Source organism: Gavia stellata, chromosome 1, assembly GCF_030936135.1.
Source record: "Gavia stellata isolate bGavSte3 chromosome 1, bGavSte3.hap2, whole genome shotgun sequence".
Classification (NCBI taxonomy): Eukaryota; Metazoa; Chordata; class Aves; order Gaviiformes; family Gaviidae; genus Gavia; species Gavia stellata.
Window position 1 is genome coordinate 116,888,416 of NC_082594.1, and position 23,025 is coordinate 116,911,440.

Sequence of the window (23,025 nt, forward strand, 5' to 3'; positions counted from 1 at the left end):
GAAAAATCCTTCCCAGACTGGGGTTACACCAGTGGTGCTGCTAACAGCTGCCAGGGCACCCCCAGACTTCCCAGGGCTGACAGCAGCAAGGCAGCACTAGGGCAAGCTGGAGCCAGGACATACCAGCCCAGCAAGACAAAGCTGGCGCAGCTCTGTCAACCCTCAGTACCTGAAACACTGGCATCTTCTCCAGTGCAGCTCAGAGCACTGTTCAGCCTTCAAAGCATGTACCGGAGTCGACTGTCCCCTGCCTGCTCCTGCCAGAAAGTGCAGAAGAGAAGCAAAGCTGACCACGTTCCCCCATTTCGGTGACCTGGCCCCTGTTCACCCAGCATCGCTGCCACTGTGCTGCCTACAGGCAGCTACCACCCCAAGCGCTCAGCGTCACATTTCTGTCATTTAACTCGCAGCCTTTGAGGAATGTTTGTACTGAAAGGAGACAGCGCAGCACCATGAGGAAAAGGATTATTATCTCCCTCTTAATCGTGAAAAATCTGATTCCTATGCCAGCCTTAAAAAGCAGAAACAGGCTGAATCACCACCAACACAGCACACAAGATCCAAAAATCTTCTAAACAGAGTCACAAGACAGGGAAACAATAAGAACAACCACCTATGGCTGGGCGTCAGCCATGCAGAGCTTTACCATGTACGCAGACATGAAGGACTTCCAGGTAAGCATGCAGCTGTCCCGCCAGCTCCCCCGCCTGGGAGAGAAGAGTTCAGCTTGGTTTTGGTGTTGCTGGGGTACTTGCAGATCTTGTTGGGTGGCATTTACAAGGCATACCTTAAATACATTTCCAAGGGATTCATGGCACAATATCAGCACAATATAGAACAGGGACAAAATGACAAGGGAAGAGAGGAATGCAATACACACTTCCCCATCCCTTTCGGCCCTGATCTCTACCATATCTGCTTTTACTCTACCATGCTCTTCTAGCCCATTGGGCGAGTTTAACACCAACATGCCTCGCTTCCGGCTACCAAAATGCACTTACACAGTAAATACCTTGCTCTGGCAGTGCATCCTGCAGCACTCCCTGTAGCCTGACAGCCCTGCAGCCCCTGGCAGCTTTGCCAGGGACTCAGCTACCTGCTGCCTGGGACCGAGTCCTTGCCCTCTCCTCACCCTGTCCTTCTTCCCTGCAGGTCTACCCCAGCTGCTCCACTTGCAAACCTCCCCTGAGCACAAGAGGATGTGTGTAGCAGCAAGACTTGCCTAAGAGGTTCTATAAATTGCCGCTGTCTGCGCAAATAAACACAGCCCTGAAAAAAACCTACATGCACAGGCCAATAGCCAGCTTAATCAGCTTGCGGTAGCTAAACCATTACACTAAAGGCACTAATGCTTGCACTGATGAACGATCTCAGCATTATAACCAACACTTCTGCCACAATTACATATCCAAGTCCCAGGCACCCTTCTACTGCAAGCAAGCAAGCTAGCAACAGGGCTGTTTTAACTCACTGGCAACCTGAGCAGTTAGGTTCTGGCAAAAGGTAACCGGTAGCCCCCTGCCATTACAGGGCATTGAAAGGTGAACAAGCCAGCGTCACCTCCTGGGGTCTGCACGCAGCAGCCCCTACTACCACTCCTGGCCCCACGCAGCAAGCAGTGAGGGCCACGTCACAAAGGGTCTGGAGCTTAGAGGAGCAATTCAAATAAACATATGGCAACAGCAGATACCTAGCTGAAACCTCCATTAAGCTTTTTTTGCAGGGCCTGTGAAAAATGCCTTGAAATCTCCTGAGAAGAGGCTTTCTCAGGAAATTTTGCAGGTCCTTGTTTCTGTCTGGGACTGGCAGGCCATCTCAATCCGCCTGTCATGCCTGCTCCCTGCAGGAAGTGCTGGCTGGAGAAGACATGGCAATGCGTGTGGTGGGGAGGGAGCAGGAGGAACCACCCATCTCATTTCAGGGTGTTCTCTAGGGCTCCACAGGTTAACTGCAGGTCTATTAACAGGCAAAGCGTCAAAGAGCTGCCCAGTTTTGTTTGTTAGTAAACCTGTCAGCTCATGGCAGTGCGGCCTTGAAGCCACACATGTGCTTTTTCTTATATTTTTTTTCTTTTTTTTTTTCTTTTTTTTTTTCTTTTTAAAATGAGGTTAGCAGGCCTAACACTTCATGTCTTTCCCCTGCTAAAATTTTCCGGACCAATTCTTACACACAATGAAACTATGTGATGCAAAGGATGGGTGTCATAGGCTTCAAGACAGGGTGGAACAGCAAGCATGCCAGATCAGTCAGCAGTCGGATCCAGGAAACAGTCTGAAGCATTTTCCTGGCTTTCCACATCAACTATGACCTCTGGGTCTGGCAATTCCTCAGGTTCTATCTCCACTGCTAAGTTTTCTTCCACCAGCAGCTGGGGCTCAATGCCTTCACCAGTCTGGGCAGCATCTGGAAAAGAAGGGAGAAATGGTTTATAAGTGCCTGCGCTATGCTCACCCTCACGGAAATCCTCCCCCCAGTCCCTGATGCTGCAGGCTGCCTAAATAGTTCAGTCCCCTCTCCCCAGGCATCAGCAAGCCAAATTTCAATTTTATTTATAACTACTCATGTTACAAACTACTCATTGAGCTGTCCATCGCGGCTTTAGACACTTTGGTGCTGGACCTCTCTGGGCTCAACTGTCCAAAACATACCAAAATACCAAAGCCAAATCTATTCAGTTACATCTGAGTAATTAAAGCTGGCTAACAGCACACATTTAGTATGTTCTCACCTAAACAGTTTCCACATGCACCTCTGCTTTTTACTTATTTGTAAAAAAATTAAATATGGGATGTTTTATTAGTCAAACTGACAATGTGTGAATTTTTTATATAAAAAAAAAGTTTTACACTTCAAGTATATGAATATTAAACAATGACCTGAATTACTTACACCTTCTTTCGTTCTTTCTTGCGCTATGTTAATGAGTAGCATTTAATACTTTGAAAGCAGAGCAAAGCAGCATCCAAGGTTAGACATAAAGCATAGCTGAGCTGCTGAGAGGCTGTGCATGGTACGGTGAAGGACACCAGAACTGGAGACAGCAGTGCTGAGACCAGGCTATGACCTATGTAACGTTGCTCTAGTTCATGATGTTTCTGCTAGACCTACGTCAGCTGATGATGGTGCATTACCAGGGAAGGTGTTACCAACATTTCATGTTTGTGAAACAAAATTGAGGGAAACATAATGCAAAATGTGAAGTATTAATATCAGGCACTCGTAAAACAGGAGATTTCTGAACGGTTTTTATCGCTGCACTCTCTTTGACCATACTGTACTAAAGCTCTGGGGTTTTACTCTTGATTTCTTTGAAGGATTTAAAATGTGACTGCATTCTTACTTTAGCCCTAATTTAAGGAAATACACAAGCCTCTGACTTTTATGGGATTTAGCTGTGTTTACAGCTCAGCATATTGGTGGATGCTGTCCTGAAGATGACTGCTTAGAAACACCATGCCGATTCTTATAAAATGTTACTGATGAGAAGGGGATGTGTGTGATAAAATTGCAGGAAAACTGCTAAGTTTTGGGGGGGTTGCTGGTTTTGAGATGTGTCTTTTAGCACATGAGATGCTGGAACAGTCTCCAGTCTGCTGGCAGTACCCTCTGCGGGATGCTTATGAGACAGCTGCCGCTACATCTCGTGCTGGGTGAGGGCAAGAGCTACTCCTGTGCAGAAGCTGACCATGAGTAAGGTACTGATGAATGACCTGCTGCAACTTCTGCTGTTTGGACAAGATGCAGCACCTCCCCTGTGCTGGTGAGTCCCAGGACCTTCTCTACAGTCAGCTCCTCCCCCATCAGCCACACATACGCATTTTGTCCTTCACCTTCGTGAACAAGCTATCTGTCCAACTTAAAACAAGTCACTGGACCCACCAGGCTTTGGAGGGCAGTCGATTTGGGCAGCTTGAGCCTCGACATGATCTCCGTTGGGGGGGCTCTTCACACCTTCACTGGAGACCATGGACATTGTTAGTCCATCTTCCTTCTCCTCCTCTGTAAAACCAAAACCAGAGACTTGAAGGAAAGAGGTCTCCCGCATCCCAGCAGCCTTGGCATGCTCATTGCGAGGCCAGACCACCAACACATTTGCATCTCCTCCTCATGCAGCACTGGCTCCATTCCTGGAGCAGACAGATGCCGAGTACAGAGGGCCACTGCCAACCTGTCAGAGACCAGCTTGGCCATGCTGGCAGGATCACAGCTTGAGGTGGCCTCACTGGGCATGGGCAGATTGCACTCAGGGACTGGTGCTGATAAAGGACTGCCATCAGAAGCCTTCAGGTCATTTCAGGATCAGACCTGAATGAGGCTCAATTTTCTTGCCCATAGTAAATGTTCTGCTGTGTTTCTTTCTGGCCAGGAGCACATGGTGGCAAACATGACGTGAAAAAAGGAAAAGCAAGGTTTATTTAATTCAAGACACTGCTGGTCATAACAGTTGCCTATCAGCAAGCTGCTTTCTGCTCCACCAGGTCAAGGGAGGGCTGGCTGGAGGACAAGTAGCCACCCAGCTGAGACCAGTTTATGCTGAGGCTATTTCAACCCCAGCCTGCACAAACACAATCCTCTGTGAGACTCATTCCAAGGGGCAACAGCATTCTCCACTCACCTGAAGGCACTGGGATGAACTTGTGTTTCCTCTTCATGCAGCAACATATGACTGAGGACACAACCACCACCAGGATAACTGCACCCCCTGCACACCCTGCCAGCATGTAAATGAACCACGGGTACTGCAGCAGGTCTCCTGCAAGAAGGACATTGCATTGTTAGTTACCAGGGTGGACAAACATCTTTCTCCAAATGGGAGAAACCCTGCAGCCAGATTAGAGCATGTGGGCATTACTGTTGCTTTGGTTTGGATCAGGGGAGCTGACACTGTGAACTGTGGCACATTGTGATTTACATCATATCGTTTAATTATGGTATGGAATTTTTCTTTAAGAGAAGAGGCTTGTGTGACTAAGCTGTGTGCATTTCTTTCTACCTACTTTGACCAGTAGCATCTAAGATAATTTGTAAGTTTTAATCAAATTTAACAGGAAAGGTGGTGGTTTGAAAGATACTACATTTCAACAATTTTTATGAAAACAGGCAACTGAGAAGAGAAGGGAGACCTAAGCTAGCATGTCCTGCTGAAAGAAAAGCTGCAGAATCTACCCATAGTTTGTATTAGGCCCCAGAGAATCCACTTAGGACAGTCATGTAACGATTACGCCAACCTCAAAGCAAGTCTGATCAGAGCCTGCACTTCCTCAGGCACCAGAGACTCCAGCCACCCGATTCAGAACTGTAGGAAACCGGCTTCACTGTTGCTCGGAGAAGGATTTCTCTTTATTCCCCTTCCCAATCGAGATCATGTGAAATGCAGGAGGCGAAGGCTACAGATGGCTGAGCAGAAGGCCACACTCAAGTCGGTGGTAATTATTACCCAGTTCAGAGTCCCTTGCTCAGGGTTGCTTTGGCAGGTCAGACTTTCACGTATGCTGCTGCTGAGCAGGGAAGCTGGTAGAGGGCATCACAGACTTGCAGGAAAGAGAGACCCATCCAGACTCGCGCCTTCACCGAGACAATTTGCTCCAACCTGGGGCAGCCAGTCGGAAAACTCTTCTTCCCATATGAAAAAACCATACAGCTCAACTATTGCTGTAATACAAATTCCTTAAAACTCCTTAGGTAAACCTACAGTATCCCTTTTTGAATCATTTGGCTTCTTTTTGGCCGCACACACGCCTGCACAGCACTGCACTGCAGAAACCAACAGGCTCATTTGGAGCTTGTTTTCGAGACCCCAAACGCACAAATTGCTGCATATCCCCAGAGGCTGGGAAGTGTTTCAAATGTTCCAGGGCGTACTACGTGCTGTCATAGTCCACATACTCACCAGAACAGTAAAAACAACTGTAGACAGGTCCTCCTGTGTATGAAATCACACATACTAGAAGTATTTTCGGAGTGCTTGTTCCAGTCTTTTTAGGAACAGTTACCAAGTTCAAAAAATCTACACCCAAAATTAAACTTTCAGCAAATGAGAAATAATTTCCCTAATAATTTTATTTCCTTTTTGATGAAAGCTTAGTGAATATTGTCAAAGGCATAAATACATGTCGGAAATATTTTTTTCCTGAGTATTTTTCTCTAAAAATTTGCCATTTGTTAAGAAGGTCTTTTTGAGATAAAATACTGTGTTAAAAATTGGTAATAAACAAGTAATAAATTGATAAAAGTCTTTTATATATGTTGACTTGTTAACTTCTGAATCCTCTGCTTTAGATCCTGCGTGATCAGAGCCCTTTGGTGCCTGGGAAGTTTACAGTGTTTCTGCCAAATTGTTTTACGCTAACAACTATTCAGAATTAATTTCATCAGCCAACAGGTTGCCCAAATAGATGCTTTTACGTAGATCTTATACCTACAGTAGAAAAACCATACTCAGCCCTTTGCCTGGAGCAAGTAATAACCCACAAAAATAACGAATTAGTCTTTAATTTATTGAACTCATTTCTCTCTCCAATTCATTTTACTAGTGTTCAGAATTGCTTTAGTTCACTTTTTACAAATGTGGTTGCATTTGGTGACTAAAAAGTAGAATCGCTAGTACTTTATTGCTCTCAGACCCTTCCAAATATGAGTCTATCCCAACAGAGCTATCACTAAATTCCCCTGTGGGCTTTTCAAGAGGAAATGGGGAACCAGTATCGCACCCAGGGGACTGGGCAGCCACTCAGAATAAACAATGGTAACTGTCAGCACTCGCGTGATTTATCACAGGGCTTGACTGAACAGCTCATGGGTGTTTGCATCCTTACTCCCCAGTGCCTCAGCCAACTTGGGTCTGACTATGCTGAACAACCTCTGACCAATTTAACCGGACAAAATTAAGATCACTGCTCCATAATCACAAATGCCAAGCTTGTACAGATTGGCCAGCGGTGCCAACAAGATAGTGTATGAACAGCCCATGGCATTTCTGCTGAATGTCACCACACACGATACAGGGTTTATGTCAGTAATTTTGCTTTCACACCAACTGTATGCCAACCACAGCAGAAAAGACAGGATCTGCTGTGGACCTGGAGCATCTCAGACAATTTCTAAAATGCTAGGTGCTATTGCACAGTACAATTTCTCTAGTAGCAATGGTGATTAACTTAATTACAGCTAAATTAGTCAAAAACCTTATGGTTAAATTATGCCACCCTGATGTAGTTTTGATGACCACCTTCACTGCCAGAGAAGAGAAAAACCTTCACTACTGGAGATGCAAGTGAAATCACACCCAAGGTTATCTAATATTTTTTTTTTTTCCCCTAAATAAATGGGAACTTATAACACAGACCAGTGCTTTGCATCATGAGGTTCTGGCAGTTTTGATCAGTCCTAGGATCCGTATTTTCTGTCTCATTAAACTATGGCCTTATTCAAGCAGAGTACTCGGCATTTATGGATAGCTTGCAAATGGATAAAGTCACAGCCTTCTCACAGAACTACATATCCGAGCAGGGACACGGAGGGAAAAAACCCTACATTCCATAAGTAAATGATTTGTGTCTTTACCCCACCTCTGATGGTGTGAGGCTGATGGAGACACATTTCTATAGACTGGTAGATCTTTGTGCAGCTGGCCTAGATAAGGAGGAAAGAGACAAGGCAAAACACCTCAGCTGAGTCCAGCAGCAACAGGGCTGAACTAGCGGAGGTGTTTTTACAGGGATGTTGCAGAAATTGGAAGGCTGTCTGGGTAGTGGATGAATGTCAGAGTAGGAAGCAGCTTGTGTTTCCAAACCGGCGTAGAGGATCGGTGCACAGGAGGTGCAAGGTCTTCATCACTGGGAAGTAGGAAAACAGACAGAGATCCACCCTTGCTGCAGAGTTGGGCAGCATGACCTCCTGAACAAACTTTCATCCCTTCTGTGGTTGTAGGCTGTGTCAGTCTGAGACACAGGAGGGAGAAGTAAGTCTAGGGGACACTTTCTAAAGGGAGGATGTGGTAAGTCTGGAGGGCAGCTGCCAGAGGACAGAAGAGTCTGGTATTACGCAGACAGCAACAACTCCTTAGTTTTCTGCTGCAAGAGACCAAAAGGGAGATTTTCTGGAGATGCCGTTACTCACCATAGCTGCAAGACAGCACAACAGGCCTGGTCTTCGTGACGCTGTTCCCATGATAAACCTCACATACAAATTCCCCAGCCACAGTTTTGTCCAGGCGAACCTTCTTCCCGCCGTCCTTAATGCAAGCCTCAGGGGCACTCAGCGCAGTGCCATTGAGCAGCCACCGAAAGCTGGTGCTCTCGTTGCTGGTCACATCGCAGGACAACTCTCCAGTCCCATTAGGGAAGCACTGGATTCCAATGGCCGGCTCTGGGCACACACAGCACAGGGCAACAGGAACAGCGAGAAATAGAGAGGTGAGGAGCAGACTCAGCAGCGAACATGAGCTAGACAGGAGCTAGACAGGAGCTTCCCTTACCAGCAGTCTTACTACCACCACATTTGCTGGCAGCCAAGGAGCACAGAAAAAGGTAACCAGGCTCTTCAGTGCCTGCTCCCAGCCCTGAAATGCTTAGCAGTGCCCACCCAACCCTGCTAGTGACTCTTGGTCCCTATTTTGGGGATGCTACAAAAATCTGGCGTCTCTCCATTTTCCTTATTGGAATTGAAAAAGCAAAAAATAAAAGCCCCTCATCTGAGAGGATGGTGGAAATACCCAAAGCATCTGCCAGCCAGAGGCGTTCTCTGCAATCAGCAGATAACTGTAGCTTCAGAGGAGACACAGCCCTCCCCTCCACCAAAGGTTTGTACTTTTGCTGTCACTCTGCCTCCTCTTTTTAGAGAGGAACTAGTACAAATCATGCCCAACATATGTACCAACACTAGACACCCACAGTTAGATAGGATGACCCAGACTAGAACAATTTAAAACGAAGTAATGAATCATTGATCTTACTAGATTTTCCTGCATTTCTCTCTTTCAGTCTACTACAAGGAGCCAACCCATCTCCTACATTTGCCACTTTGCAAATACAGACTAGACAGAGAAGTGGTATAGTTTTATGACAGTAAGAGTCACATTGAGAACATCTATGCAAACATCCATGTAAATAAGCTCAGAAATCACTTTCCTCAACTAGGACACCACCTTCAGCTAAAATTCACTGCCTCCAGGAATACCTTTGCTGTGAAATTGTTTCCCTTGACTTAGGTGTGGCAACAGAACATAAGAAGGAGACAGAAGTTCCCAAAGCAAATCCACTGAAATGGAGGTTAAACCCAGGACACTTCTGCAGTCTTTGCCTACTTCCAGTCTAAGGCCCTGATCTTTGTGCCAAGGAGTCACATCTTTGACCTATTCTCCACGGCAGTTCCGCCTGTTTGCACCCAAAAGGTGTAAGGATTCATTTGTCTTCGCTGAGACCAGTTTGCTCAGACATTTTCATTGCAATTTCATACGCTTCGTTTTCTTTAGAAGCTTCTGTAAGTGAAAGCCCTGCAAAAGGAACGGTGGAGATGAGGACCAGAGCAATGGTCACTGGCTGTCTGGAGCACTATTCAGCCGGGGGGCAAATCCATTTAAGCTTTCTCCATATTAACCCAAGCAATGAGCTGGATCCTGTACCAAAGCGACTTTGTTTCTGTCTTCTCACCCCACAGATGGATGAGCAGGCACACAAAGGGGAGCGGCAATTCCGAGGCCGCAGGGAGGACAGCAGGGAGACTGGCATGGTAAGGTCTCTGAACAGACCCAGAAGATGCTGGCCTCCAAGCTGCTCGGGGGCAGCTAAGAATCAGAAAGTCACACCCAGATTCCTTTAATACCTTTCCTCGGCTGTCTGAAGCAGAGGAAAAACCCAGCACGCCTCAATTCAGACCTGCACTGAAGTCCAGTTCAGTTCCCAGAGCCAAGTCAGGTAGGGTTAAGTCCTTAAGGAAGCATGTCCACAGGCAGCAAAATGCTGTCGGTCAGTGACAGCTTTTGCGAGAGCCATCAAGAAGAGTACTCTGGAAATGGACTGAAATCTCCAGCTACATGTCTACATACTGTAGGCTCAACTTTACAAACACTCCATGCTGCTGTCTCTTGTATCAGGGAAAAATAGCACGTAGCTCAACTGACTGGCCACTTGAAGGAATGCTCAACAGACAGGAGACACTGACAACATGGATGCAAAAAGCATCCCTTAGTTTACACTCACCATTACTGCTCCCTGAGGTGCCAGAGGCTTACAAAGCTCTTCCAGAAGCACCTATAGCTCCTGCAAGCTCAAGCAGTCTCTTAGGAAGAATTCCAAAGCACCAGCTTCCAGCCAGGCTCACAAGTTCAAAAGCTATTTGTTGCTAAGAAGGCCACTTACCAAATACTTCCAGTGTAAAAAATCTGGTGGTGTTGTGAAAAACAAACTCGTATTTTCCTTCGTCCTCCTTCTCCACACTCCTCAGCACTAGGGAGCCATTCTGCAAGTTCAGGCATCTGCCAGCAGAAGTGCCGCACTCAGCCAACAAAGTATCATTTAAGACAGCTGTCAAGCATCTCACGTCCCTCTTGCTCATTCTGGAGAGGTTCTGCAGACTTTGAATTCCCACAGAAAAGACTGCTGAGCCACCGCTGAGGACACCAGTCCAGGTGACAGAGCCTGAAAGGAGAGGTATAGAGAGTGGGCAGCGAGCTTGCCGTGTCCATCCATCCCCTCTCAGCTACCTCCCAGAAAGGCAGACGCCCAGGTGAGACATAAGAGGGACAGACCCACCTCTAGTGACAGGCTGGGTTCACCAGTAATTGATAATCAGAGGAGTGGGAAGCCTTCTATAAAGGCCAACTTTCTCCACGATAACATGGGAGTGTGTGCACACCATGGGCAGAGGGCAACGAAAGGCCGAGCAGCTGGTCTTTTCTCTCCCCAAATTTGACATGACCATCTACCACCCCCCCTCAGAGCTGAGACACTGTGAGAAGAAAGATCCTCAGGGCATCAATACCATGGATCTTGTACAGAGGGTAGCAAAAACAACTGCTGCCTGCACAGCTGCTTTTACCCAAAGAGTAAGGTTGCAGTTTTCACTTGAACAAGTCTCACAGTATCCTTGCACATTATTAAGTTGCTGTACGCAAATCAAGAGATGGGTAAATGGTAGGGCGACAGCAGCTCAGGGACTAACCCAAGGTCACACCGAGTGTTAGGAGCAGGACACTGCTCTCCAGCCCCTCCCGTCAGCATTCTGCGTACAAGGACCTTACGTTCTCCGCTAAAATGCTTTTACAGATGCAGTACACTGAGAAGGTACTATATTGTTAGTTATCGCTCCTTTACTAAAAAAATAATCTGTCTTACTTTGGTCTGACTGCCCCTTTCATGCATTAGCAGTTACACTATTTGATGTCTCCCCAAACCTGGTAAAGTCCTTAAAAGATCTTGGAGCAAAATTAAGGTGTCTGCTCATCTAAGCAAATTTGTGCCAGTTGCATAAAGAAAAATCCCACTTACCATGAGTAACAGTTATTATCACCAGCAAGCACTGCAGAGTAAAAGGAGAGCTGAAATCCATTTTAAAGAGCTCCTTGCATCATATGCTGAGAAGACGATCTGGCTACAGAGCTCAGTGAATATAGCGTTCAGGAAATGATGTCAGAAGCAAGATTGAAAAAAAAGAAAAGAAACTCCATAGTGGACAGATTGAAAAATGTTTCAAAATAGACCTGCAAGGTTTTGGGTGACTGAATTCGGGCTGAACCAATGTGAGCAACAACATGGTCTGCAAAAGTCCTGCAAGTGCGAGAACAGGGCTGAGAGATGAGAAGAGACAAAAATATCTCCTGGTCAGTTCAACCCATCTAGGACGATGCTAATGCTGAGACTGGGCAAAGGCAAAACACCCATTTCTTTTACCCTTTTCTGGTTTATCGAAGTACAGCATCCCCACCCAAGGAAGAGAAATCAGTCCAGTCAGATAAAGCACTGTACATGCAGACCAGCTGATTTTCTGAAATACCAACAGCAATCACTCACAGAGAGTCTTAAAGCAGAAGGTCTGGGAGAAGGCTCTCCCTCTGTACGCAAAGGCTATGTTGCCAGCCTGAACTTTACTGGGCTCTTCTAGTGACCGAATGGTACCTGCCATGCAGGAAAGGGCTCCATACAGCCATCCCGGGCAAAGAATAAAAGGTTACAGGAAGTGAAGTTGCATCGTAAAACTAGAATGAATGCAGCCTGAAAGCCACCCCAGCTCTGTCTGGAGTGCCAATCCCAGAGAAGAGACTGAAAAACCAATCTTGAAGAACAGCTGTGAACCAGTTATCTACAGGGCCACACAGGGCCAGATACTTTGTCCACATTTATTGAGATGGCTTAAAGCACGCTGGCATTTTGTACTGAGTGACGAGGTGGATTACACAAACAACGCAGCAGAAACCATCTCACTCACTGGAGGAAGTAAACTGCCATAGCATTAGAGCCAACATCTGGATTTTTTTAGATGCACTTAGCAGATGCGCTAGGGAATAACTGTGACAGCAGTTCAGGATGCGGCTGGGCATCTTACACTTCCGTGCTGTTTCTCTGGACACAGACATAGACACAGCCCATTAAGGAAGCTCCACATGGTGGAATTACACGTATACACGCATTTCTGAGAAATGGTTAAATCCCTTGTGTTGTGGTCTGCACTATTTTTCAAACAATTTGGCTCTGCTTGATAATTCCCCATTTCAGCCAACAGTTTAGCCCTCTGACTTCTTAGCAATGACAGTTACCTCTCACCTCCTGCTCCCAGTGTCCAAAATTTACAAGTTTGTTCAAGGCTACCATAGTACCATCCTGTCTTTATCATATGTGCATAGGACAGGCCTAAATTGATCTAAGATGTGACAGAAATAGCCACCTCTGAGAAAAGCAGTGAAGTGAGTCTTCAGACACAGCAGTGCAGAGGAAGGGGGAGAGAGAAAAGTATTTACAGTAAGAAAGACTTTCATTTCCTTCTGTACTGCTGAAATAACATGAAGAAAATCTCTCTCAGACACCACTGCAAGACTGGGGCTAACCATCTGCCTCGGATGTGCACATTCAACTTCCATTTCACCTTCATGCTTGAAGGGCAAGCTGGTAGAGCTTGGGGTTGCAGTGCTGTGTTGGAGACACAAGACAGAACAGACAGCCTGTGCAGGGTCACTTCAAAATAGCACCCCAAAATGTTCAGAATCTCAGAAAAACAACAAAATACAAAAGGGGTCTGCATACAGCCAAATCCAGCAAAAGTTTACCTTCCCCTCCAGCCAATGATAGCAGCCTCACAGAGCTCATTTACAGATTTGCAATAAAATCAAACAAAAATACAGCCTTTCTACTGTAGCGCTGTTGTTACAGAAGTGACTCTGCATGACTGTGACATTGCGGTGTCCTGTATTTAGTCTCCTTCTCAGTGACTCCAGGGCAAATGAGTACATTTATGAGTTCAATATTTCTGACTGCAAGTGCCCCATATATCACACAGTATATGAAGTCCCATTAGGCTCCTTCTGTCCCTCACATCCTCACTAGCTAAAAAAAAAAAAAAAAAAAGGAAATCACAGCCAGGATAAAGACAACAGCACATGCACAATCTGTGTTGTCATCAATCAGCAGCATCTTCTTAAGAGCAACCCTCTCAAATTTCATATATAACGAATTTTTTAGATGAGATTAGACTCTAATTTCGAACATTGGCTAATGAATGCTCACAACACCCTTGGCTAGCCAGAGAATTCACTTCCCCTTTTTATATAAAGATGCATAAAGTTTTGTGCGATTATTGCACACAAAAAACACCTTGCAAGGCTTAACAGAAACCACAAGAAGAAAAAAAAAAAGAAAAAAGGCAAGAATTTGTAGTTGGAAGGTGAACTAAAATCTTTTTTACTTGATGAGCTGCAAGCTCACAGCCCATTTTGCCCTTTCAGCCACCAACGGCATCATGAAAAGAGAACGGAGATTCATTCCTTACATGACATGAGGCATTGATGGAGCATGGGACATTGAAAAACCTGATTTTGTAAGTAAAGCAGGAAATAAGCTGTGAAGTATTACGAAGTAAACTTGTACATACTAATTCCGCACATCTTCCTTTAAATAGGCTGCTAAGCGCAAGCAGCGCGCCTATTTTTACTGTCGTTAATGCAGGTCAGCATTAATGGAGGAAATACACAGGCGTAGTTTCAGAGAGAGGCAGCAGAGCTAAATGCCAGAAACTCGAAGCGTGGAAACAGAAAATAAGCCTGCGGCCCCAGCGACGCACAGAGCCGGCTCTGCAGGCTGCTGCTGAGGGCTCCCTGCCCCAGCACCAGCCCCGGGCCAGGAAACGCTGCTGGTTGTGGGCAGTCTGCTCTTCTGTCCATCCATCTGCTCCGGTGGAGCAGCATGGCCACAGCTACACCACAGGCTGCCAGGGCAGGTACAACCCGGACTGCGCAGCACTGGGAGGGGGGAGAGGCCTGCAGCGACGTTAGCTTATCTATCCAATCCACACCTACAGCTACTCATGCATGAGAAAATTTTTTTTAAACATGCTTTGAGTGGCTCTGATGAGAGTTTAACTGTGAAGCCACAAGGCAGGAACAGGGGGCAAGCCTGAGAGATGCTTCTGTGTGGGGGCAGCAGGATCCCAGAGACCAATGAAGATGCAAAGACTGAAGAAGATTCGTAAGAATATGAATTCCTTGTGAAATAAAACTAGCCAGAGAGCTATGCTTGAACTCTGAACTCTTTCTTGATCAAAGAAATAGCAGTAGCAAGCAAAAAATAGCAAAGATAACACAGAAAGGTGTAATGCTTACGTGGTGATAAAGAAAGAGACTGTCATGCACTTTGTTTCTCTCCAATAGCAAAGCTGTGAAATTACAGCTATTTGACAACTTATTTAGGAATTGGACATACATAATCAAGGTACTCCTGTAGATCACGTTCAGAGCAAGTGACTTTTGGACAAAATAGGCTGTACTGGCATAACAAGAGTGACCAGGACCTCTGGTCATAGGTGAAGGCCCTCTTATGTCATGGACTCCACAGCCCTGCACAGAGCTGTAAAATGGAAATAAACCTGCACGTTCCCAGACTCCCAGCTACAGACAGCCCAGAATATGGACATACACAGAATTTCCCCAGCAGCTCCAAAGCACAGGCCTGCAAAATACCGCATGCTCTGCGTGAGACCCGCTCCACTGGCCCTGGCCCTTGCCTCCCATGATCTGCCGCAGCACGCGTACTCCATGCATTTGTGATACAGCACAGCAACCCTGCTGCTTTGGGACCCAACACACCAGAGAGAACCTGTCAGCCTGATCCGTGATGTCCAGCCAGCTGCATTTGGTTTACGTGGTCCTGGAGGGGCAGAGAACCCAAGAGGCTGTGTTGCAGCTGTGGATAGACATAATTCTACCGACAGCAGCCCCTTCTCAATGCTGACCTGCACCCTTAGCATACATGGCACTCACCTCAGTGGATGCGCACCACGCTGTCTACCAGCATGTCTTGACAGGTGAGAGGCTCTTCCCCACCACATGGACCAGAGCAGAGAGGTCTCATGTCAAGTCTTAGGAAAGCAGACAGGACAGACACAGGTCACCGACGTTTCTCCCCACCTCCTGAAATCGCCCATTTGTCACAGTTTTCACAGAAAGTTGCAGCCGTGGAATTTCTCCTGACCAGCTCTCACCTGGATGCTGAATAAGGCAAATCAGGAGGAAAGAAAGAAACTGGACTTTCATTCTCATTCCTCCTACCTCTGCCTTAAAGGCAACCTGCAGGTGATCCCCCTTTCAGCTCGATCCATCCAGCTTCCACAGGGCTGGTCCTCTGCCCTCAGACAACACCCAGCCCTGCGTGGCACCCCACAGCTGCTGACAACTGCGCAACAGGAGGTTTAATCAGAGGCCACTGTTAAGGGGAAGAGAGTGAAGGAGACACATCGCCACTCTGTTTTTCCAGCTTCCAACCCCAAAAGGCCATAATAAAGACTGCTCCGAATCAAATAAAAAGTCCACCTCAGCCCTTAGCCTGTCTCCAAAGACAAGCTGATGTCAGAGTCTCAACTAAAGATGCTGTTTCTGTGACAGGGCCATTTAAAGTAACCTACAAATTACAAAAAACACATTACAGAAACATGCTGAGATCAGGAACTGCTACAGAAAGGCTCTGGACCTAATTACGGACAGGGTACATGTGACTTCTCCAGCCTGTAGTACCTCCAGGGAAGGAATGGTCCAACATGTACAAGAGTCAGGGCCAGGATTTCTGGAGCTCCCGGGACACCCCCATGGGGACTGTCAGATCTCTGGTGACAGGGGCCCACGGGAATGCTTTCTCTTCTTCAGAGCATCCATGGATATTTTCAGTTTTCTCTTGCCAAGGGATGGAAGGAACATCCAGACCCTGCAAACACAGATGAGGACTTTGTTGTGCTGAGGCTTAGCAACGGTGCTGATAAAAGGAAAACCTGTATCGATACCCTCTCTGAGCCACAAAAAGGAATGTGGGAGGCCTCCCAGCAGCACGTCTGCCGAGCCTCAGACACCTCGCTGGTGAGACACACATCACTGGCCCTTGTCTCACGTTTCCTGTGACAGCCTTCGCTTTTGCTATGGCATACTGAAGCTATCTGGCACCCACCAAACCAGATGCTGCTGTTCTGTCTAAAATGCATCATTCAAGCAACAGCACGGGGCAGGGAGGACCCTGAAGGGGCAGAGAAGACTCTGCATAGTACCTAGGAGCAAATGAAGGATCTAGTCCACAGAAGCCCTCTGCTCAAAGTAACCCAAGTAGAAAAACTCGCAGTAGCACTTTGATTTTATGCACATGGTGCCTACATGTCTCACGTTCTGGGAGAGCTGATCCCTTTGCTGCCCTGTATTGCACAGCAGAGTAGTCCCATGCCTTCAGAATATGGAAATAACAAGCTGGAAAGAGGTCGTCTTCAGGTCCCGTTTCTGACAAGTTAAAATCCCTGTGCTTGTCACAGGTCCCACAATTCATACACAAGTTCCCCCCTCCCACCTCGCTCTCAGATGCTGAATGAGACCGATCAGGGCTACAGACAGCTCAGGATGAATGTCATGCCTTCAGCTCTAATGCCACTACCACTGAGCAGCTATGGAGCTGGGGTCACCCAGGCAGGTCGACCTAAAAGCAGACACATGAAAGAGGCACTGTGCGACACTGCTTCTCGGGGTGCTGGAGTACAGCTAGTGCTGAGCTCCAGGTACATAGTCTGACGGCAGATACCATCCTGTCTCAACACTTCTGCCACACACCCTCAACCCTTTCCATACTCCCTGCTTGGGGCACAGGCTCAGGCTGCACCTGGTAAAAGCATCAACTCCATTGCTGTAGGTCCCAGCACCATCTACCACGTGCCACCTCACCTTGGCGTTCGACTATCACCTCACTGCCAGGTGAGATGAACAAGAACATAAGGATCCCAGTTGTCCAGGTCAAGTATACCAATCACATACGGTTTCTCTGACATAGCTCTCCTAGTTTGGCCCACAATGACAAAAGAAGAACAAGAGTCCATATATGGAATAACTGCTAGAAACTACACAACTTATATTTAGCACCACTGCATGCAGGTTGAAATGCTTTGCATTTGCTTTGGAAAAAAAACCCCAGATATTATTACAGAGCTATTCAGACGTATGGCTTCAATCACGCTGCTACATGAACAGAACTTAACTGAAGAACCATACCAAGGACAGCAAGCACAGTGCCTGTAGTCTACGTGCTCTGGCCAGTTTCACCACAGTCAGAGGAAAATCTGTTTCTGTGAGTGGACAACAGTAGGAGAAGTCAAGTTAGGATCCAAGCTGCCACAGGTTGCTGCAGGCCAACCGGGGTTTTTTTTTCTTTCATCTCTAATATAACTCAGAAAACTCAGATGAATTTCAGCCCCCAATCAGTTTCATATGGATCTTGCTCAGAGGCTGCTATCGTGTATCTCTGCCACCAGTGCCCCCAGCTCACTGTCCTTGGCCTAGCCTGCTCTTGGGGGAACAGCCAAAATCATCTCCAGCAGATATTCTCAGCTCCTGCCAATCAGGATTTTTCTGCAGCCACCCACTCAACTCCTGAAGTACCAGACCAACTTGTTCATCTTTTCCTGTTTCTCCTTGCTTTGCCTTACCGCATTTTGGTAAGGGGAAAATCAACTTGGCAAAATCCCAACTTGGAAGATGAACTTGGGAAATTTAACTAATGTTGCCATCTTCAAACTAATCATATAAACATTATTTACGAAGGTAAAGAGATTTCGTAAGTTAAAATTTCCTGCAGGATTCACTTAACGATGTCTCAGCCTTACACCTGCTGTGGTCACGAAAAAGTTAATGCCAGGCTTATTTAAGAAAATCTTTCAACACAGCACAGAATGGGGACAAAAGCCACCAAAACAGCCTTACAACCACAAGACTGCAGGTGGTTATGACAGGGATTCCCCATGCTGTCACACTGCAGTACCATGAATAACCTAATGTGACAGTCAAAAGACTTGAAAAAGCAGCAAAAACCACTTTGTGCCTTTTGCTGAAGCTTTGTTACCAGACACAAGAAACTGCTGATACTCGCCCCTGGTTCTTCCCTCTAGAGCCCTTCTTCATAAACATTTCTTTTTATCTCCTTGGAGACTGAAATCTGGGTGTATTCACCAGAGGTTTGGAGCTGGGGGTCTCTCCAGGAGTAGAAGTCATGAAAAAAAGGCAACAGACCAGAATGACTAGTTTTTGCAGTCATATATGTTCAGAATTTTAATATCCCTTCCAAATAATACTTCTGCTGGGTCAATCTCAACTTAGTCAGCCTTCACCTTACATGCACTGAAGCAACAGGTATAGCATCCGGCCATTTTAGTCTCTGTACAAATCTTTGCTATATCTTTAAGGCTTTGGTTCATTCTTTCTGCTCTCCCTGAGGACTAAGAGTGGTACAGAGCATGCAACTGTTGCTCTGCTCCTGTTCCTTAGTTGTAGGCCTAGGCATACCTTGGATAGTTTTTGTTCAGTCATGTGGTATTTTCCTGCCCTCTTGTGACAAAAAAAAACCCCTAAAAAAACCCCACAACCCTACCTTTTCGTTACAGAATTGTAATCTGGCTGGGGAGACTTAATAGCCTTTATTAGCCAAAGCAATCAGCATTACTTGTGTCTTCAACACAATTTCCCCTATTTGTACTTGGTATTAGCACATCATACACATACTGTATTAATGCAGAGTTACTGGTTAACTCTGTGTCCTGTAAATCTGTCACTAGAATTTTCAAAAATAAAGTTAATGATCCTGCAAACCCTTGAGGAAATGTAGTCCACATTTAACTTCCCAGGTGAAGGCAAAAATATACTGAGATTCTGGATGCACCATTATAATGAAGCAAGCTGGGCACCAATCAATTACTGTAAAACATTTTGTGTTAGCTGGTATCATGGTTATAACTGTTGAATAATCAGAAACTAGTGGATGCAATACAGTTACCCATTTCTTTATTGCTCATAAGTCTTGGACAAATCTATAAACTGGTTTTCCATGAGCCTAGTTTAGGTTTTTTAACCAGCAAGATAGGAGTATTACAGGGAAACTCGCAAAGAGTTAAAATTCCTCTTGGCAGAAAATCTTCAATTATTGGTCTTATACCTTCCCTTGCTTTCTGAGATAATAGGTATTGTTTTAAGGAGGGAGGTTTGCCTCCCTTCATTTCTGTCTGTACTGGGTTAGCTGACCTTAATCACCCCTACATCTGCAAAACTCTGGGCCCATAAAATCCTAGGTACATCTTTGAGTTCCTAGGGTATTTCTATCCCTTCTTCAGTTGCTACAGTTGTCATGATTTTTTGGTACATTATCCATCGGGAGTCACAACATAATTCCTTGTGGTGTGCACTGCAACTCTGCCTGTAATTTGTGTAATGAATATTTTCCCACCAAATTTGCTGGTGCCAATCCCAACAGCAGAATGATTAACAGACCATGGACCTATCTGTACCATCATTTCCTCTGTCCTGGGTACAAATGTAGATTTACCTTCTATTCCTACAATGTTTACTTCACCCTTAATTCCTGATCCTTCGTGGGGGTTTGTTAATGTTGAATAAGTTGCACCAGTATCGATCAGACATGGGTTAAGTTTCATCTCCAATTTTCAAATCTATAGTTGGTTCCTTAGAGTCCCCTGAGAGGATTACTTTTCTATCTCCTTCCACTGCTAGGGCTTGGGGATCTGGTAACTGTCATTGTTCGTCGCTTTTGTTCAGCTCCTGATTAATTTGATTTTTCCTTTGTTGCTGTCATAGTCCCCTTCTCAGGATCACAGGGCATTCTCTTTTCCAATATCTTGGTTTTATTGCAGTAATCCTTTGGTCTTGTGTGATTTAGATGTCTACTTCCCTATTTCCATTATTATTACTTCTTTGCCCCCTATAATTCCTACCTTGCAAAGCAGCTGCTAACAGACAGCTTCTCTTCCTGCTGTTTTCTCTTCTGCCCAGCCTTAGCCTCATCCCTCCCATTATATCCAAATACTGCAATTCTTACTCTCTCTCCTATCAGCTTCCCTTGTCAAGCCCGAGAACTTGGTTAAAATACTCCTTAATACCTGGGGCCGCTTGATCGACAAATAAGGAGGCAAGCAAAGACCCATTTTGCAGGGCTTTAGGGTCAATTCCCCCAAACATTTGGAATTATTTCTCCCGCCCAGTTAACACCTTGTAGGCATTCTTTTTCCTTTGTCCAACTAACCATTCTTCTAACCCTTTTCGACATAATCTTAATGCATCTAATCCTGCCTTGGTCTGATAATTCCTGCCTGGTTCTGCGTCCGGCCATGCACTCCTACCATCCGGAACAGCAGCCCACTCTCTATTTTTCTGCAAAATCAACAGTGGCTCTTCAGGGGTAAATACAGTTTCCAGTAACCACCAAACATGTAGACCAAGCAGGGTAATATGCTCTAAAAATTCCCCTAATCATTTGCTGAACCTTTTCCAGGTCCTCCTGGAGTGAGGGCATTTGTTGCTGCCATAACACCAAATCTGTCAGACCAAATTGTTAGGGTTCCAGCTGCCCCTGCCACTGGAGGAGGACTAATTACCTCCTTCAGCAGAACTTGCACAGCTGCTGAAGGGAAAGCAGGAGATGCAGAAGAGGGAACAGAAAGAGTGATAGAGTCAATAGGAGGTAAAGGAGATAGAGACACATCTATAGCAGCTGCCTGAGCTTACATGAATAGCAGTGACTAAGGAGATGCCTTGGTTTTGTTATTACTATTTATCTTATTTTTGCAAGACTGGCTTGTATAATTGCCATTAAATCTATCATGTCACCAATTATCCCAAATGTACCACTAATCGATTTGAGCTGGGAAATGGCCTTCCACTATGAGCTTTAAAAACTTTAGGCGGTCAAAGTTAAAAATGCCTGCTGACAGCTACTTTTGGTCTCTAGACCCTCAAAGCAGTCATAGCCAGCCAGGTATCCTAACACTATTCCACAGCCCTTTTTCTTGACAATCCATGGGTACCCAGCAATTTGGGTCCAATTATTCCAGATTTCCGATAACAAAGTACATTCCACTACACCTTGTCCTGTTTCCAAATTAAAGGAATTACGCAGAATTACAGAAATTCAACCCACTGCCTCACCTCTTTGTGGTTGGGCCCAGCGCATGCCCTACAACACGCAGAAATAGATGAACTCATCTGGTCCAGGGATCAGACGCTCCCCAAGCGGCACCGGAGTCGACCAGTGGACAAGGGGGTCCCATATGGGCTACAAATTCTGTTACAGAAGTGATTTGGAATGTTCGATGACCAAGGAAGAAAGGGACGCAAGAGTAGAACTACAAAAGATTTATTTCATGATCATGAGACCCCTCCTCCATAAGAGAAGGAAGGCATCCGAAGGGATTTTCAAGGAATTGATCTTCAACTTGAAATGAAAGGCTAAGCATAATCATCCAATAACACACAGACATACTACTGCCCTCTCCCATCACATTCAGGACCTTTGAAGTATCCTCAAACATCCAGTATTGTGCTGCCTCTGCAGCCTGGCAGGACCTTCTGATGTCCACCTGATACCCTTAGACTGCCAAACACGAATTATTGTTTATTATTCTTCTCCTGACGGCAACCTCCTAATGTTCCTTCTCACAATTGTTATCTGGCATGCTGCGCTCAGCAGCTACCCCTTCAATCGCAAAAGCCAGCAAAAGCATCTCCCCCCAGGTAGGACGCCAGAGCATCTCTACCCAGGTCGGCGAGACAGACCACCTGCACCTGGACATCAAACAAGAGCCATGCTCCCTATTACCAGTCAGCAACAAAGTCTCTCCCTGGCCAGACAAGCAGCCAAAACTACACTCACGCAAACAGTCCGAAAGAGTGACAATTTCCTCTGCCAGCCAGCAACAGCGTTAACTGGCTGACCAGAGATATAATCAGCAGCCACCAGTCACAGAAACTCTCTAAAACTGACCACCCATACCCTCTGTGTACAGCCAGCTACTCTCACAACAGGCCCTGGGGCAGCCAGAAAAAAATCCCACTAAACCACGTGCCAGCTAGCTCGAGGCCTATCCCTTACCCAAGCAGAGCAGACAGAAACCTACTATTTCCGCAGCCACAGAAACAAACCCTAAATCTAGCAGGCAACAAAAAAAGAGATTCCTACCCCACTTCGCATGGCCAGCCAACCAGAGCCCTATAATGCTTGGCCCGGAAATCCAGCCGCTTGCCACGGCTGGACAGGCAGAAACTTTAGCCACTCTCCACAAGATGGCCACCCAGACCCTTACAATGCTTGCCCCGACTAGCCAACCAGAACATTTACGCACCTGCCCCGGCCAGCCAGCCAGAACCCTTAGCCACTTGACGCAGGACGAATAGCAACATCCCAACACCACTTGCCCCAAAAGGCCAGGAAGAACCTTACACAGCTTGCCCCAACCGGCCAGCCAGAACCTTACACAGCTTGCCCCAACCGGCCAGCCAGAACCCTATACACCTTTGCCCTG

General features: G+C 46.1%; 1 protein-coding gene across 1 annotated transcript; it reads right to left on the reverse strand.

The window, feature by feature from the left end:
* Nucleotides 1-2,242: 2,242 nt before the first annotated feature.
* On the reverse strand, nt 2,243-11,547 carry LOC104260614 (T-cell surface antigen CD2). Its single transcript, XM_009816385.1, has 6 exons — nt 11,487-11,547; nt 10,359-10,637; nt 8,119-8,367; nt 4,616-4,753; nt 3,880-3,999; nt 2,243-2,403 (listed from the first exon to the last, which is right to left on the reverse strand). The coding sequence occupies exons 1-6, from the start codon at nt 11,545-11,547 to the stop codon at nt 2,243-2,245; spliced, it is 1,008 nt and encodes a 335-aa protein (XP_009814687.1).
* Nucleotides 11,548-23,025: the final 11,478 nt, after the last annotated feature.